Consider the following 19,378-nt stretch of genomic DNA (forward strand, 5'->3'; position numbering starts at 1 on the left):
ATCATACCTTATTTCTTTGCATTAAAACTAGTCACTGCAATATAAATAGGTTTATTAAACAAAATTTTAGTTTCTTTCACTCAAAGAGCAACTACTATTCGTTATTTTTTCAAATTTTGCTTTGCTATTAATTTCTCACATTTTTTTGCATTTCCAACTAATTTTTTGTCTTCTCTGTTTCCGATATCTTGCAATCTTTTTCTGAGTACCAAATTAACCAGAATTTATAAGACTCTTCTAGAAATTCATCTTTTGCTTATCAGTTTTCATTATCTTCATTCCTAAGAGAGCTACTATTTAATATTTATATAATGAATGACATAATAATATTTATTATCTGAAGTAGTTAATTTGTGCATTAGTTCTTGGTACAATTTGACTTTCAGATGCTAAAGGTAAATTATTTCATAAATCACATAATTCTTTTTTATATCATAAATCGACTTCGAAATTATAACTTATGTTTAGAAGGATCTAAAATTACACTTAGAGTTTTAGAACCATAATTTTTTGGTCCAGTTCAATCAAAATCACCATAAGGTAAATATCGACTCATGGTATACCTATATAGATTATTTTTCATCTAAATAAACTAAAAAATGCAAGATATTGTTTGTTTCAAAATTGTTCATGTGGTTAGTATATGATTCACCATGTCATTTACAACACTGTGATATACGACCTTCTACTCCTTTTCCAACTACTAGAATCATATCGTAATTGTAACACAATTAAAGTGGTTGATTAGTCAGTTATAATATCGCACCAAATAGAAAAGAGGTAATGTAAAACACCAAGATGGATCTAAACCAATGCATCAGCAAAAAAGTTACTAAAATTTCTAAAACATCAGCCTAAGACGAAACATCAATTTTGAGTTATATAAGACGGTATTCTAGTTAATTTTTTATCCAACAATGTTTACCAAAATGATAGTACACATTTATAACCTACATTACTTGCTTTATAGTCTTTTAGTTTATCATAAAATTTCTGTTTTGCTGGAAGATGTGTTTCTTGAAATTGTTCCCAATTATTCATATAATCATAAGGATAAACTCCTTTTTTGTTTTTAAATTTTTTAGGTATCCTTGTGAAAAATAACCCTAATATTTTCCATTTGATTGTTTTTTAAACTCGAAGCAAGCTTCTCAAGACTTCAAGCTTAAAATTTAAATTCATCAATAAATATCATTTTCAGATTTTTGAAAACTAATATATCTATGTTCATTATTTAATGTTAAATCAATATATTTTCCATTGTTACCAAGGAATTTGCAAATAAATGAGAATCATCACCTGATAAAGTAATATAAATAAACCAATATTAAATCACAATGTGTTAGTTTTACCATTGTTACATAACTGATGTTCATGATAATAATTTGCAGAAAAGAATATTTTATCGATTTATCTTGCCTAGATTCTTCTTCATTTATCAGTTGTTTCATTTCCTCAATTCACAATAAATGTCAACAAATTTTTAAACTTCTTTTTCATGGATACAGCCAACTTTTATGACATCTAGACCCTCCTTACATAACTCGATTCTTATAGTATTCACTGATATATTTAATCAACAGCAGAAACCACATGGTTAATGTGTTTGATTTGGATGGCAGTTATCCATTTAATAATAAACATTCCACATCTGCAAAAATAACAAAAGGAACTTTAGGATAATCTTAAAGTTTTTAAGGTTTATGTACTGACCTTTTTTTATTTAGTTCTATTTTTACCGACTTAATAATTACACAATTTTGAGTAAGTATCTAAATATTCTATATTATTAAAGTATAAATACATATGACAAATTTTGATCCATTATATTTCGAGAGCTGTGATACAATCTGTCGATCAAAATCTTTTATCCAACAGTTGTACGAATTATTTCCCTTTTTAAAATATAATAAATAAATATGAGTTCCTTTTATTGTGTATGTTGTTTATAATGATATAATTGATATTTTATGCCAAATTAAAAAATGCTATTAGGTGAATTCATTTTAGTCACAAATCTTCGAATATCATCACTTATGTGTGGTAACCCAAAATCTTTAATTTTTCACCAATAACGAATCTACTGTTTTATATTCAGTAACCTTTTGTGGATTTTCATTATTTTTATTTTCGAAATGAAGTAGTGGCAATTTTGTAGACTACTGAAAATGTTTCTGATCATAATTTTTACATTAGTGAATGCACATTTGTTCTTTTATTTTTCTTGTTACTTAATATAAGATGACTACCTTTATTCTACTTAATGTCTATCCAGAATCATAAATTTGAAAACATAGGCTTTTTTAATATCTTTTCCCTTTTTCTGATTTTTTTAACTTTATGTTTTTCTGTAGGAAGTACATAGTTTTCAGTTTGATGACAAAATTCATTAATTGTCTGCAGTTTATATATACAACATAAATTAAAATTTATTTTCGAACTGTTACATAATTTAAAATTTTGTCACACAGTTGTCATAATTATTGGCTTTCCAGCATTCTAGAAATGGTTAGTCTCAAATGGCAGTAAAAGATTTTTGAAATTTTCGGTTTGTTATCTTTTTTTGTTTCCACAAAACAAAATTGGTATAGAAAGTAAATATTCACATAATGGTTTAGTTCATCATTTTAAAAAACTCCATTATCGTTTTCAATTTTAGAATAAGGCAATCATTACCAAATTAGCCTTTGTTTCTATTTTCTTATTAAGTGTTAAACTAAACGTACAATTAAATTATGTTTATTTTTCATATATGATGTCCACAAAATTTTTCTAATTTACAATAATCGCAAAGTACATTTACAGTTAAGTTACTTTTAAGAAATATACCAACTGTTTGAGTCCTTTATATTTTAGTATAGAAATCCTTCCTCAAGAAACTGAAACAGATATTCATCAATTCGTTTATTATATCGCATTGGCAAAATAATTTTAAAATCATTATTAAGCCCCAAAGAAATAAATTATATTTGTCATATCTTTTACTTATATGTTCACAGGTAGTAGTAATTACAAAATATTTATTTCTAGATCACAAATTCTTTTAAACAAATTACATATGCTCTTTATTTGCATACTCATTTATAATGAAAAAACGTCATTTGTTTAAAAAATAAAAACTAATTGAATTTTTTTGAAAACAACTTGTATTGTGAATGCAGTATCCAGAACTCCTCTAGATTTTACTTTAATATGTCCTTCTTCAAATTAATTAAATCATAACCATAAATTACTTTATTGTATTTGTTTGACAAAATAATTTTAAATTAGTTATTAAGTTACAAACAAATTTTTCATTACATCTCATATTTAAATACTGTTTTTGTAAGAAGTAATATTTTATTTAAAAGTTAATTCAAGCTTACTAATATTTTAAACAAAATGTAATTGCTAGTACTGTTGAAAGACTTAACGAAATACCGAAATCATTGAATAATAAATTGTTCTGTATTTTTTACCAATAACCACAACTTTGTCAAGAAGAAAAGTATATCCAAAATAGTGAGTTTTTTGTTCATTTCCACTCATAAATGTAATTTCAATTGTTTGAATGTTCATATTCTTAGGTTATGTACATTAGTATATTCCACTATAAGATTAGTATTTTAATGATGTCGTTCTATGGCTTCAAGGTCAATGTCAATACCATTGCGCAACAGCACCTACTGATAATTGTGCCAGTGGTTCTAGTTGTCGCTATCAACTAAAGATAATGGATCAGTGTGACTTGAGCAGATGTGTAGGATGCCTTGTGAACACAAGCATGAGCTGTACCATCAGATCAGTTTGTTTGAAAGAAGGTGAATTATTGGCATAAGAGAATTTCATGCTTCTATCCGGGAAATTGCTCCTCATGTGAAACAAAGTGCTTCAGCAGTGCAACAGGTATGAGCAGAATGATTCACAGAGAGCTATATAACATGATGAGATGTCAGATCGCACCACCCAGACCACCACCCCTCCTCCACCCACAAGATCGACACATCATCCAAATAGCATAGCAGGACAGATCTGCATCACCCTCAGCTCTGGTCCAACTGTGGAACAGTGTAATTGGTCATACACTATCAGGGTGACAGACTGTCACCCTTTATTATGGCATGTGTTATGTGGGTAGATGCCAATAATGTGTGGAATATGTCGAGACACCACAGGGGACTTAAATGGCATCAGACAGTGTTTTCAGATAAAGGCAGATTCTGTTTGCTTAATAATGATGGCAGCATTTCGGTTCACTGTACACAGGAAGAGCAGCATTGCAGCGACTGCATTCACACAAGACACACAATAGCAATTCAAGGCATAATGGCATGGGGTGCTATTGAGTACAATCACAAATCACAGTTAGTGCATGTCCAGGGCACTGTGACCAGTGTAACCTATGTGAATGACGTCCTACAACCTGTCACCATAACCAATTTTGCACAATATCAGTGATGCCATTTATATGCCATTTATATGCCATTTATATGTTGCTGAATGTACACCCACCTTCTTGGTGTCACAGTATGTCAGCCTTTTCCCCTGGCCCATCAGATCATAAGACTTGTCGAAAATCGAAATTGTGTTGGAAGTGGTGGAACAAAGGTACGGTACTGTGACCCACTGCCAACATCAAAGATGAACTTTGGAAACAGATGAATGCAGCATGGACAACTATACAACAGGATGCCATTCACACCTTATATGTACTGATGCAATCATGCAACAAATTATTAGGGTTGTGCCTGCTACACAACGAGACACATGTTGAACCAATGTGACTGAAATACTAATCATTTCTGCAGAACTTACTAATGTACATGTCCTGTGCATATGAATATCCTATCTCTCATTGTTCAAAGTGTTCTGTTTTTTTTCTGAACACAAGTGTATTTACTTCATTCTTGTTTAGTAATATTATTATTGAACTGTGTATAAATATTTATGCTTTCAGTCTTCATGGAAGGATAGTTTAATTGTATTTCTAAACTTTGTTAGTAAGAGGATCATAACTATTTACTGTATTTTTTGAAGCAACTAATCTTCTACTGACAAAAGTAGTCCAAATTTTCCTAAAACGAAAAATTATACTAGTGTTTTCTTAATTTGTTTAATTATCTTTTGTATTATTTGATCTAATTCATGTTTATTAAGTTTTGTATCAGTATTTATTTCTTAAGGCGATTTTATTTTTTTTATTTCTTAAACTTTGTTTCAGTTTTTAATTCTAATGAATCTGTTGTCAATTTTTAAAATTCTGAATATAATTCTGAAAGAATTTTAGGTTCGATTCATTATTAAATTTTAATTGCAATTCATTTTTCAGTTTTTCTAATTATTCACCATTTATTTCGCAGCTATCAAAGCAGCCTTTAGATTGTCCCTTGCTTCCAAAAATGTCCATTTATTACGTTTCAAATATGTTGAAATTTATAATTATGTAGTAACAGTTTTCACATAAACAAACAGAAAAGACCACAAATGAATTCTTCAAAAGTTTATATGCTATTAATATTATAATATTAGTTTGTACCAAAAGTTAATAAATTGTTATGTAAATTTCTGCCAAGTGGATCAAACACAATTCCTGTATTATTTGTTTTGTAATAACAAATCTATAGAGCACTGACATTATCAGAAATATGTGAATGTAATGTTTCAGATTCATGTATCTTAAAAATGTATACTAAATGTTCAATTTTTAATTCCTTAGCAAGGTTTCTTAAAACAAAATTTGATAAATGTTCATAATTTTATTAATTTTTGTTTCTTTTAGTCAGTTGCTTTCTTTTCCATTGCTAAATCGCTTCTTTTTTGTTTTTTACAACCTTTTTGGTTTTTTACCACTTATTCTTTTTGCTACTGTACTGGCAGCAGCTAAATGTGTTAATGCAGCTAATAATAATAGCAAAAATCCACCATAACGTTCTACTCATCCAGAACATGTCGGAATACCAAATGTTATAAGTCAATTTCCAACAATATTTTCATGTTCCTTTCTTTCTTTTTTGAGTATCAGTTACAAAATTATCAATATTATTTAATTCTTCTGTATTTTATGTAATTTTCATTGCTTTGGGTTTAGTTTTAGCACTTCAAAGTAAAGTATAAGCAATCGATAAGCTGTTCCATAAAATATGGAGGGTGCAGCCGCATAAATTCGACTTCTTCTTCTAATATTTCGACTCAACATCATCCAGCCATATTCAGGGTGAGCCTAGGTGACTGACAGTCCGGCACTTGCTCCATCCTTTAAATGCCACAGACCACAAAACTGTACATGTGGCCCAGATACACAAGGCGCCAGAGACACTGATGGGAAAGGGATGACATATGCATCGAATTAGATCTATGGCTGCACACTTGATCCACATGGTGATATCGATGTATCGCAGAGAGCTGCACTTTCACGCCATATTTGTGAAATTATTACAGGAATTGCCAGATTCCATGATCTTCCCAAGCTGAAGCCACCATCACTATTAATTAAACTGGTCGCCAACCGTACTTCAATTGCTTCTTTCACTATTGAGTCACAGAAAGATGAAGTTGACGCTAAAATTTCGACGTTATCATACACTATATTCTAAGCACACTCATCATCTGCAAAGGATGGTGGCAGCTATTTGCATGTAAATACAAATGGATATGGATCTGTTTTCGATACACTGCAAGTCTCAAAGTGTCATCATGTAGCCACAGATCTGATTCCATGCACATATCTTATCTCTTTGCCATAGATCAACGTCTCTGGTGCTTTGTGCATCTATGGCTCAAGTGCTGGAGCGTCAGTCACCTTGCCTAACTCTGAAGAAGGCTGGCGATATTCACCCCAAATATTAGAAGAATAAGTCGAATTTATGTGGCTGAATGCACAATTTTTATTGAACAGCTTAATGATTGTTCATACTTTACTTTAAAGTACTAAAACTAAACCTAAAGCAAAGAAAATTAAACGTAATAACGAGATTAAAATTTATAAATATATTTCTAAAATATCTGTGAGAGTAGCAGTATTGAAATCATTCAAATTATCAGTTCCATCATTTATAGTTATTTCTTAGAATTGAAATTGTTTAAGAATAGGAACAAATAAAAGAAAAGACGATTTATAAATAATTGGAGCGCCCAATATTAGTTCTGGTTTAAAAGGAGCAGAAAAACCTTTTTCAAAACGAGAAAAATTGTTTTATTTTGTATAGATTCGATGAGATGAATTAAAATTAATAAACATTAACTCGAAAGGAATTATATTTTGGCAAATTCTTAGAACAGAGTTTCATTATTTGGCATAATTTGATTATTAAAACCTAAAAATCATCCAATTTAATCTTTTATATCTGCATACAATTTAACATCATTTTCAACAATAAATTTATTTAAATTTTATCTTCTTCAATATGTATATTAGGTTTTTAGTCTTATTAATTTTTCTTTATTTTTAAACAATATTGACCAACAGGAATTTCTATTGTTTCACCATCACAATATAATTTATAAGGTATTGGTACAGTAGTTTCAGGTAATAATGTTGTTTGGAAAGCTGTCAAAGCAACTTTTATATAATTATAAATTAATGGAATTATGTGACTCATCAATTATTATTAAATTAATATTAAAATAAACGAAATGCAGTCAAAACTGCTGTAGCTATCACAATAATCAAGAAATTGGTTGGGTGCCAAAAATGAGTATTTGTGAGAAATCATTTTAAAAGACAGGGTTAGCGTTTACCAAAATCAAATCAGTTTGCTGTAATTGTACCAAGTGAATGTGAAAAAACTACATGAACTATTGACAATCATATTTTAGTGCCAGGACAGTTAAACTGAGATAAAGTATATCATTATTTATTCATTCTAAAAGTTAGATCACTCAAAAATTTCAGAATTTATTAAAAATTGTAAAATATTTAAGAAAAAAATTTTTACTTTAATAAGGAAAATGAAGAGATTATAGCATTAGATAATGTGAAGATAGTTCAGTTGTTTTATTTTATACTTAAAAAACAAGATAATGTTAGAGAATATTTTACTATAGGAAGATATAAAGGAATAAATAGTGTTATTTAGCTGAAACAAAGTCATAAAAACAGAAATAATTAGTAAGAAATGTTTTGCATTTTTAAACATTTTTGGACAGGATGATAAAAAACTGAAACATATTTATCATGGGTTTGTTGAGGGCAGTATTAAATTTTTGGACTTTAAAGAAATGTGCAGTAAATGATGCAATGATGATAAATTTGGAGTTATTACAAAAGATACAAAAGATATGACAATTTAGTTGATAATGATAAATACAGAAATAATGTTCAAATTTATAAAAATGTAGAAAGCTTTGCAAAATATTTAAAAGCATTAAAAATAAAAACATAGAAAATTGAGGAGCATAACAAAACGAATTAAAATGTTAAAACATATAAAAACGTTCAAATATATAAAAATGTTAAAAACTTATAAAAACACATCAATAGCTATAAAACGTGTAAAATGCGCTAAAGGATCTAAAAACATTAAGAAAGTATAAAGATTCATAAAAATACAAATGTATTAAACAACATTACAAATATGTAAAAACATGTAAAACATATAAAGCTATTATAAAAGATAAAAACAAAATTGAAACATAACAATTCTTTAGAAACCAATATACACTTTAAAAACTAAAATATTAATTTTGTTATGCTTCTTACATGTTTGCAAAATGTGATCACCTTAAAGGGCTTACTATGTATTTTGTGTATGATCGAGAAGTTGTTATAAGAGCTAGATAAAACAGATGGATAAGGGAACAATTAAAAGAAGAATTTTAAATTGCAGAAAACCACCTAGAAAGGAACTTGAGAAATAAGATCAACCCCTCATTGATACAATAGAAGATACAACAGGTAAAACTTAAAACCAATTGAAGATACAACATAATGGTGTACAATGAATTAAAGAATACGAAATTCCCCAGCAATGATATAAATTAAGATAAACAGAAATACAGGATTTATTAAACAAGTATGAAGTAGAGGTTAAAGATCGAAAAAAAGTGAGAATAACCCTCAAATGTGAAAAAAGTAGATGTATGTGAAAAATGCTAGAATATGTCAACAACAGCGAATATACGATTTTTGGATTGGCACATTTACATTTGTTGGTAAAATACCAGTAACATTCGATTCTGATAAATTAGCAGTTGGTGATAACCATATAAAGTAACAGATGGATTAATGAAACTTTTAACTGAAAAACAGATTACTATCTATGATATGAATAAAGAATTTGATACTGTTGATATATCAAATTAGATATATTAGATCACTCAGGAGAATTATATTCTGATTATAATAGAAATAAAATAAAATCGAGTAAAAGTAAGGAATATAAATATTTGATGAAAGAAATTCTCTATGTATATATTTCAAAAAAAATTTTCCAGTAATTTTAAATTCAAGTGAAGATGAAATAGTAGGTAAGTATATTTGGTAAAACCAATTAAATACATTTGGATGAATGATGTTGGAGATTCGATTGCTATATAAGCAATTCTTCATGGAGAAGTATTAGCTTGAAACAACAACTATTACAAAGAAAAATTTGGAATAACAAAAGTGTTAACATTTAATTTATTGATTTTGTTATTAATAATCCAAAAGCTACACCTTATGTAATGAGATGTTTTAATACCAACTTATTTAATCAGATTTTTGAATAATTTACCTCCCACATTTTGGAAATGACAAAAATATGGAAAAGTGCTCATTAATACTTTAATTAATAAATTACTTTTGAAATGTGTCTTCCTGGTTATAATTTTTGTGGTCCAAGAATCACATTAGACATAATGTTATCTAGAGCTGATTAAGGAATCATTCCATTAGGTGAAGCTTGTAAAAAATATAATATTGCATATAGAGACAATAAAGATTTAGAATAGAAACATGAAGTAGGTATAGAACTTCAGTTAACTGCAAAAGAAAGAACGCATGATGAATATGCCTCATTTGGTGAAAAATTAGCAGCAACAGAGGAATAATGTCTGAAAAACTAAAATTAGGATAGGCCTAGATGATAATGGTTGGGAATTAGCCCTTAACTCACAAGGTCAGTTTCCTGTAATGTATACTACTAGGTGAGGTCTCTGATTTAAGCTCTAATTCGTTGGAAAATTCAATATATCTTGTACAACATTTATGGTTACAACTACATAAGTTTTGTTTAAATAGTCCTTGTTGATTTTATTGCACGAAACAAAGCCAACAGGATTTTTTTTGTTAGAAGCAAAAATACTTTGTGTTGCTTTTTCAATAGTGCACAAAACGAACTGTTAGCGAAGTGAATTTTGCGTTCTGAAAAATTATGGTATCTCAGTGGAAAGCAAATTTTCGCACAAACCTAATTTCTAGGATTTAAACTTGCACATAAAACCTGAATTCTATAGCCAGAGAATCAAAGGTTGCAAAATTAATATTCAGTACCGACATCTACATCTTTCTTTGGCACCACTCAGAACACATTTAATTTTAACTAATACTAATCATTTTGTTGGAGAAACAGAAAGGTCTTTATCACCATTGTCCTGAAGTGCTTCCTCTGAATGGTGCTCTTGCTTGGTAGCAGAAGTGTGATCACTGGCTACTGAAAAATCGTTGTCTTCTTCGTCTACTTCTGGTTCTATATCATTGACATCATTCTCCATTCACTGACTAAAATTTTCATCGTACGTAGAGTACGTAAAATTGTCATATTCGTGCTAACATGTTTTGTTCTGAACTGTCGAAAGCAGGTACAGTTCACAAGGTGCAGTCCAGGAGACCCCATCACATGTCAACTACATATGTCAACAAAAATCAAATAAAGTGATAATGCAACTGACAATAATAATTTTTAGTGTTGGTAATTAAAAGAAGGTAGGTGGTGCATAAAAACGATCTGCCATAATTGACCTACATGAGCGATTTGGATAATTCTGGCGCAGTCTGAGACACCATACCTTGTGAGTTAAGGGTTATAGTTTTTTTAATTAAAATTGATAAGATCTTTTTTATCAAATTTTTATCAAAATTTAATGTTTATAAATTGGAATCTATCAATTTTATTCTCTTTGTGTCAAAGAAAAAAGTAAAGATAGTTCAAATATTTCTTATAGAGAAATAGAAATTGATATAAATATTGGATGCAGCTGAGTTCATGGAAATCATGCTCTATTATACGTGAGTTTTTTAATTTTTCACACTGATGTCTTAGGTGACCCTCCATAAGATGGAAAATTAAATAAATAATTAATTGACAATTATGTTGCAAATTATTTGATTCTGTAACTGCTAAAAGGAAATAATATTTTATCAAGAAAATAACTTCCTTTTATTTCTTTGTCAGTTTTATTGAATTGACCCTCATCCCTTTCTGACAAATTTGATATGGAAGCATATATGTTTAGTAATGGTAAAATAAAAAAATAAGAAAACGATGTACTTTATCCACCAGAAGTATCTGGGGGTTCTTAAAGATATTATGTGGAAAGGAGATTTAACTATCAATTTTCAGCTGGCCATGGTGGACAAGTGTATCAAGGTGCTTCAGTCCAAAACTGTGCTACTGCTACGGTCACAGGTTCGAAGCCTGCGTTGGGCATGGATGTGTGTGATGTCTTTAGGTTAGTTAGGTTTATGTAGTTCTAAGTTCTAGGGGACTGGTGACCTCAGATGTTAAGTCCCATAGTGCTCAGAGGTATTTGAACCATTCGTCAATTTTCCTTAAGCTCTGGTGCTGGAAAAATTTTGAGATGGGCCAATAAAAATTATACTGGAGCTGAATTAAAAGTTTTATTACCAAAAGAAGGAAACACTGAAAATATGGAAATTAGAATCTCTATCATCAAATATGAACATGATTATCAACTAGAATTAGAATAAAAAAGATTAAAAACTACTAAATACCAATATCTTTCTTTGAATTACAAACTTCAGAAATTGCTAGATTGAATAATAATAGTAACTTCGAGTTAGATGTAACAAATCATTATAATTGAACAACATTTGATACATCTTATTTTCTTTTTTTCAAATAAAAAGAAAAAATAATCAATTGGTTGAATTTCTTCAGTAAGTTGATCAAGTTAAACTGCAAGATATTTATTTTAAAAATGGAAGAAATATAATTTTTCCACAAGAAATGTCGAACTTAGATCCACGAAACAATTCTTCAAAAGCTTATGAATCATTTATGATTTTAAATTTCTAACACAATTAAAAGGGGATACTCATATAAGTCTATATAATTTCATTATGAATTATGATATTTGTGTTGTAATACAGAATGTTTGAAAGAGAACTCCATAGTTTTAATGTGTACTATTCTAGTTGGTGGTGTTTGATTCATCACCTCTCTAAGTTTGGCTCCGCTGCAGTTGGCAGATCTGCTTAACCTTGAGACAGTACCAGTGCTGGTTTTCTCCTCTATTCCCTCAGTACAGTCAAGGTGGGTGTGCAGTGCAGTGCAGGGCAACTGAGCAACAATGTGTACTCCGAAATAGAAAGTGCAGTATGTTATTTGGCTCATGAAAACTGTGTCAGTTTCAAAAGAGCAATGTAATTTTAGATACTAGCATGTTGGTGAACCACCAACAGTAAAACTATCCATCATTGGCGAAATTCTTTCAAGGAAACCAGCAGTGTTTTAAAAGCAAAAATCACCAGGTAGATTAAGAACTTTTGAAGATGTTGTTGAACAGATCTGTTTTCGTGTTTTGGAGCCCAAAGAAGTCATTGGCAAGGCATAGTCTACAATTTGGAGTGCCTAAAGGTACTGTGTATGATGTTGTGCGTAGAAGACGTAAGTTTGGTTTGAGAAGTGGAATAATGTCTCAACATGTGCAGGGCAACAAATGGATCCCACGTTAGCATATACTAACATTAAATAAAACTTGAAGGAATTTACTTTCGTTAAGTATACTCATTGATGTAATTTTTCATTAATTTCCCCTATTACATTTATATTTAACACTAAGGAGTTCTTTTTCAAACAACCCGTATTACTCAAAGGACAAATATTGGTACAAATCGAGAAACAAAAGTGAAATTAACTGCTTCTTTCATGATAAAATTCCTTAAGCTACTTGAAATTTCACACTAACTTTTTTTTATGGAAAAAATAATTTAACTTACACTATTCGACAGAAAATGTTAATTCAGAATTTTTAAAATATTTATACTTTTTGTTTATTGAATTAGAGATGTTTAAAAACAATATTAAAACAAAAATATAACTTTTAATATTCTTTATTCATTGTTAAACTCTTTGAATGTATCATCATAAATAAAATAAATTGTATGTTCAATACATATTTTTATATGATATTTCACAAATTCTTTTAATGTTGTAGAAAAGAGAAATTTGACTTTTCTATTTCTTCCCACATTTCTGACAAATCTTCATTGTAACCATACAATTCAAATTCATGTATATTTTCACCATCAATTCCTTTGATATTAACGATAATATTATTATGTTCTACAGTGCTCAAATGCTCTATAATTAAAGATGCTTTAATACAGTAGTTGCAAATATATCATTTAACTAGTTCCTCTCTTGGCTTATTATTTCTTGTAACTAAAATATTTTTCTGAAATTTAAATTCATCAAAAGCAAAGGTCATATTTCTAAATTACATTTCTTGAAACTGCAAAAATTATTTTGTTAGAATTTATAAGGAAAAATTTTATTTGATTTTAAAAATGAAAAATGAAAAAGGACTAGAAATTAAAAATAAAAATGTATTTGATTTTTAAAAACGAAAAATGAAAACTATTAGATTTTAAAAGTTAAAAATTATAGATTTGTTGTGACCATAGAAAATTTTATTTTTTATTCTTGCTTTTGTGACCATAATAAGAGTCCAGGCTCCATAGGCAAACAGCCAGCTGACATTAAAAAATAGTCCACCAGGATGTAGGGACAAGATAAGCAGTGGAGGCTGCCAAGTATGGCTTGTTGATCAAATAACTTAGTGTTTGACTTCCTGCCAGAGGAAGCAGCATGACTCAAACTTGGGCAATCGAAGACGCAAACACCAGGGCAATAATACAGCAAGAGAGAGTGTCAGTCACGTGCAGAAAAGACTCGTGTGGAACCAAATTAAGTTATGTGCAGCTAGAAACGAAAGTGCCATGTGGAACCGAATTCATTCTTGCGCAATCCATCCAATTAGAGACGAGAGTGTCATGTGGAACCCTAGGCATTCTTGTGCAATCCAATCACTTAGAAATGAAAGGGTCATGTGAAACAAATTAACTTGTGTGCACCAAAGTACATAAGAAATGAAATAAAAGGCCAGTCAGTGGAATAGCTAGAAGCAGAGATTCAGATGCAGATTCAGAGCCAGTGCCGGCAGTTAAGAGATACTGCAGCGGGACGCCAGTGGGGCAGAGTAGGCCCATAGCAACCGATACAGCTGATAAAGACTTCAACTATGAGAAGACGGTGATACACTCTGGTGGACACTCAGGAACTGCAGGTCAAGTAGGGTTTTTAGAGTTTCATTGGAATAGTGTTGAACAGAGGCTGTCAGTCTTTGTATCAATTACTTAGAGAGATTTCAGTGCTAACCAAGAACAAGTACTTGTTTCTTATATGTACTGGCGATTAGCTTTGAAGTAGCAAGCCCGGATAAATAGACTGAATCTTACTAGGTGGTTTATGGTCCAACACCTCACATAAGTATATGTGAGAATAAACTTGATCGAAACCAAGCAATCTTTTCTGCCTATTGCAATCTCTAACCTATTTTCAGGAAACTGATTTGCTTCAAATCAAGGAGATTCTCTCCCTCTCATCTCTGATATAAAGGTTGATAGCTATTTATAACTAACCCATTGTCGTTAACATCCTGAATGCGCTACGCAGTTCACACTTACTTCATTCTGGTATAGTGAGGCTGTGCCGGGATGTGACATATTTAAAAAATAAAAAAATTGTTAGTTTTTAAAAACTAAAAAAGCTATTAGGTTTTTAAAAATGAATAATAAAAAATTTATTAGATTTAAAAAAACGAGTTTGCATATTTAATATTTAGTCTCAAAAAAAGGTTTTTTTGTTTGGTAGTGTTTTTAATGTTTTATGTTCTGTTAAAATTATCAGTTTTAATTGACATATTTATTGATGTAATGAATAAAATAGATTAATATTAGCACATTTTTGAATAAAGTTTATCAGTTGGAGCCAGGTAAAATGAGAGCAACACACATATAGCGTGCTGAAGATCTCATTCCATTTCTGCTTTCACTCATCGCTGCTGATTCTATGTAAAACACAGATGCATCTGATATCAATTGTCCTTGCGTTCTGATTTTCTTTCTGCCCCTTTCAGCTTCAACTTACATAATATTCAGCCTCAATTTACATAATATATATCTGTGGTGTGTGTTCTTTCATACATGTTGTAACAAACACATTTAATATTCCTCTTGTGTTGTTCTTGCCAAACTACTGTATCATTGGTCGCTAAAGTGTGCTACTGTCCTCTATCCTATCTGCAAAATGAGAATTTCAGAATCAAGTAACGTCAGTCTGAATAGTTAAATTTCTTCATGAACAGTGCTAGTGCTTGATATAACTTGCGTAATTAGGCTGGTGACCATTGTCTTTTATGTAATTGCAGTTTACATATAAATAATAGAATCTTGGTTCAAATTCATTTAATTCTGCTACTGCTTCCTTTCAACAGCAAGGTTTCGAGAAACGAGAACATTCTGATACCTTTCCATCAAGCACGAGTACAGTCACATTAAAATCCTTTCACAGGAGTAACATTATCAGTCTATTGCTAACAACATAGTAGTTGAAGTGTTAGCCGGCCGAAGTGGCCGTGCAGTTAAAGGCGCTGCAGTCTGGAACCGCAAGACCGCTACGGTCGCAGGTTCGAATCCTGCCTTGGGCATGGATGTTTGTGATGTCCTTAGGTTAGTTAGGTTTAACTAGTTCTAAGTTCTAGGGGACTAATGACCTCAGCAGTTGAGTCCCATAGTGCTCAGATCCATTTGAACCATTTAGTTGAAGTGTTATACCTTCTCTCCGCGTTTTCCTGCTATTGCCCAATGACAATATTTTCCTGAAGACAACACCATTGTCAGTGGATAATCTGATATCAGTGCTGGCTCTCTCTAATAAATTCCTTGCAAATACCGAGATCACTAACGGTCCTATTACGCCTCTTTGCACTGCACACTTTTCTGCTGAACATTCGGCACCCAGTATATAGAGCTGCGTTTTATTAGTGAAATATTTCTAGAACCAAAATCTTATCTAAGAAGATCTGAGACTGATTGTATCTTGGTAGTTAGTTGGAATGTGGCTCAACGTCGAAAGATTTTCTTAATCTCAAGCTGCTAGTATGCATACACCGTTTGCAAGAAGAATACAGCTCAAGCTGAGGAACCACATCCTCAAAGTGACAGTTCAAGCGTGGAAAGTTTTTGTCTCTATAGGAAGTTGATTTCAGAAATTATAATATAGAAAGAGGGGTCTTACCCAATGTTTTCCCCAGCCGATGGTCGTGACGTTGGCATTGTCTGGAACGTCCTCATCCTTTTCTGGCAGCTGTATTGGCGCCACTGTGACGCTGTCAATCGGGAAAGCTGGGGATACCTGAAAAGGCATGAACATTTCTGACGGCTGTGGAAGTAGAGTAGATATAAAATTAAGGCTTGCAATGGCAAGGAAAGCCCTCTGAAAAAGAAAAATATTCTGACATGTAACAAAAATTTATGTTGTGAAGATAAGACTGTGGAAATAAATGTCTATATGCTATACTTGTGTATAGCTATATACTATAATATACAACAGACTATTTGTATACACTGTAATGCATCACAGTTTGTGTATCTTTTATAATTGTCAGTAACTTAATGGGTTTTAAAGTATTTACTCTTCTTTTATTTAATGCTGTTCGTTTATCTTTAAAATCATTAGTATCTGTCTCAGTTATAAAATGTTTAACACAATTTAACTGTGGTATTCAGTGAGAGCGAGAATCTAGAATGTGTATCGATAGGTAGCGGTTTTCGATACAACAAAGAGTGGACGGCAGTTATGCGTGGGTTGGTTGTCGACGCGTACGCCGGTATGGATAGCGAGTTTATAACACCAACATACAGTTTTTTACCCTTCTCTATGGACTGGATAAGTAGTGGATAAACTGTATTCAAATGTTACTTCTCTTAGACTAATCCTGATTTAGGTTTTGTGTGATTTCCCCAAATGGCTTAAGGGAAAGGCCGGAATGGTTCCTTCGAAACGGCACGGCCGCTTTCCTTCGCCATCCTTCCCTAATCCGAGCTTTTGCTCCGCCTTTAACAACTTCGGTGTCGACGGACGTTTAACACTAATCTCCTCTTCTTCCCTGTATTGATCTTCCACGCAATGGTATAGAGGGTAAGACGCAGGAGTAGTGCAGAGACACATTTATTGTCTGGATGATTTTCGAAACACATTGCGAACTGCCGGGACAAAATTCCGAAGTGTCGGTGTGGCTTTTACCGTGATCTGAGATATTGTGGAGAAATGTGGAAGCAATGAGTTTAGAAAGACAGTTTTATAGTGTGATCTAATATCAGCATTGAGCGCGTACAGTATTATCAACTGTGTACCAGTGACAACATGATTCTTATTGGGTAACACTCAGTTTACAAGTTCCCTGAAAACTCGACATCATTATGAGCTAATTCTCTTAGGACACTTCTTGTCGAACAAGATTCTCTTCAATTAAATTATATTAGCCATCAATCTGAGGTTCTACTTCATTTCACTACAGCAACATGTACCAACACCCATGTTTTGAAAACGCATTTATTCATAGAATAATTTGTCTACCAGAGTGGCTACCCACCCATTTTAATTGCAGTCCAACTCGTGAAACTAGTTTTCAGAATTAGTTTTCAAGAGTTCCAAAAATTAACTTAAGTTGTTGGGACACCTTAATGAACGATTTTTCACAAATACTTTAAAAGGATTCAATGCTCGCTGGCTCCAGCTTGTTTTTTGCTACTCGTTTCATATTCAGGGTTGAACACGTATCAGAAAACGTATTTGGTACAGCTTTTCAGTAAGTTTCGGAATCAATTCTTGCAAACACTTTAATCTCTCCCTAATCCACAGTGTAGTCCACATGAATGCAGATCTTAACAAGTTTATAATCAATGTAACTTCGGTGTTAATGTACTCTGCAGTAACCTCTCTAATCGAGGCAAATGTTATTGTTTTGAACGTCACATCATGTGTTGTGAACTGAGCGATTCCGAAAATCGATTGACAGCCTTTATCATCTTCGTTACAGGGTCTGACGTCAAAATGACGCCAGGTTTTCACGAAGTCTTGTGAGATGAGGGTTACTCGTTCTTATCATGAACCAGTGTATCAGGTAGAAGAATAAAAGCAGTATCTGTAAAAGGACAGATTAATTCAGTGAAATGATTTCAATATTGAGTATATATTCCGAACTGTATACAATATACAAAAGCTACTACTTTCGAACAGTGGTTACAACAGCTGTTACTCTCTGCGCCGGCGCCAAAAAGTTCATTTTTCAGTACAGTTTCGAATCAGCTCGGCACATAGCCCATAGGAAGGCCACTTGCAATAGTGGCCAAAACGTCGGACAGTTTTGTATATTGACAATGCGGTAAACAGCTCAGAAGAATTTTATTGACAGATTACATTTGTTTCGCATCGTTGACCACCAATGCTTCCACAAAAAAGAAGACGATATCTATCTTTTACTGTACCTTCATACTACTGTCTTCAAGAGCAAACTCGCAGCGACGTTCCAGCACATATAAGCACCGTTTCCCCACAGCTAAGTTTCTTTCTCTGAACATTGTAATGATTAGACAAATCTCCTCTCGCAATTATGTTGTTTAATGATTTATTACATGAACCTTAACTTGGCTTTGATGAGTTCGTATGCTGATTTTCTTGGTTTTCATATTGTTGTCGTCCATCTCACATTGCTTTGTGACACATTTATTTAAATAATTTTCCCATAATTTCAAGCACTGAACTAAAACGAAAGTCGCTGTACAGTGCTTTACCACAGAAATATGTCAATGCAAATGGTATCTGTTTTCGTTAAATTCCTTTATCAATTGCATGCATTACACTTGTTGACTTCCTACACTTTTACGAAATGTTCTGAAACTTCCTGTCTCTGCCGGTCTCGGGGCATTGGTCTTTCACGAGCAAGTGCTTTCTTTACTCACTGAGTTTCATATCTGCGCCGGCTGAAGTGGCCGTGCGGTTAAAGGCGCTGCAGTCTGGAACCGCAAGACCGCTACGGTCGCAGGTTCGAATCCTGCCTCGGGCATGGATGTTTGTGATGTCCTTAGGTTAGTTAGGTTTAACTAGTTCTAAGT

At 31.8% G+C, this 19,378-nt stretch overlaps 1 protein-coding gene across 1 annotated transcript in view; it reads right to left on the bottom strand.

Annotated features, from left to right (window-relative positions):
- Window positions 1–18,844, bottom strand: part of LOC126456342 (trypsin-like) — a 187,074-nt gene extending 168,230 nt beyond the window's left edge. The window contains exons 1-2 of the mRNA XM_050092098.1: window positions 18,752–18,844; window positions 16,500–16,616 (exon numbers count right to left, since the gene is read on the bottom strand). Of these exons, the coding sequence (XP_049948055.1) occupies window positions 16,500–16,616; window positions 18,752–18,844 (210 nt within the window). The remainder of the gene's footprint in view (window positions 1–16,499; window positions 16,617–18,751) is intronic.
- Between the last annotated feature and the right edge of the window lie 534 nt (window positions 18,845–19,378).

This window comes from Schistocerca serialis, chromosome 1 (genome assembly GCF_023864345.2).
Source record: "Schistocerca serialis cubense isolate TAMUIC-IGC-003099 chromosome 1, iqSchSeri2.2, whole genome shotgun sequence".
In the NCBI taxonomy this organism is placed as follows: Eukaryota; Metazoa; Arthropoda; class Insecta; order Orthoptera; family Acrididae; genus Schistocerca; species Schistocerca serialis.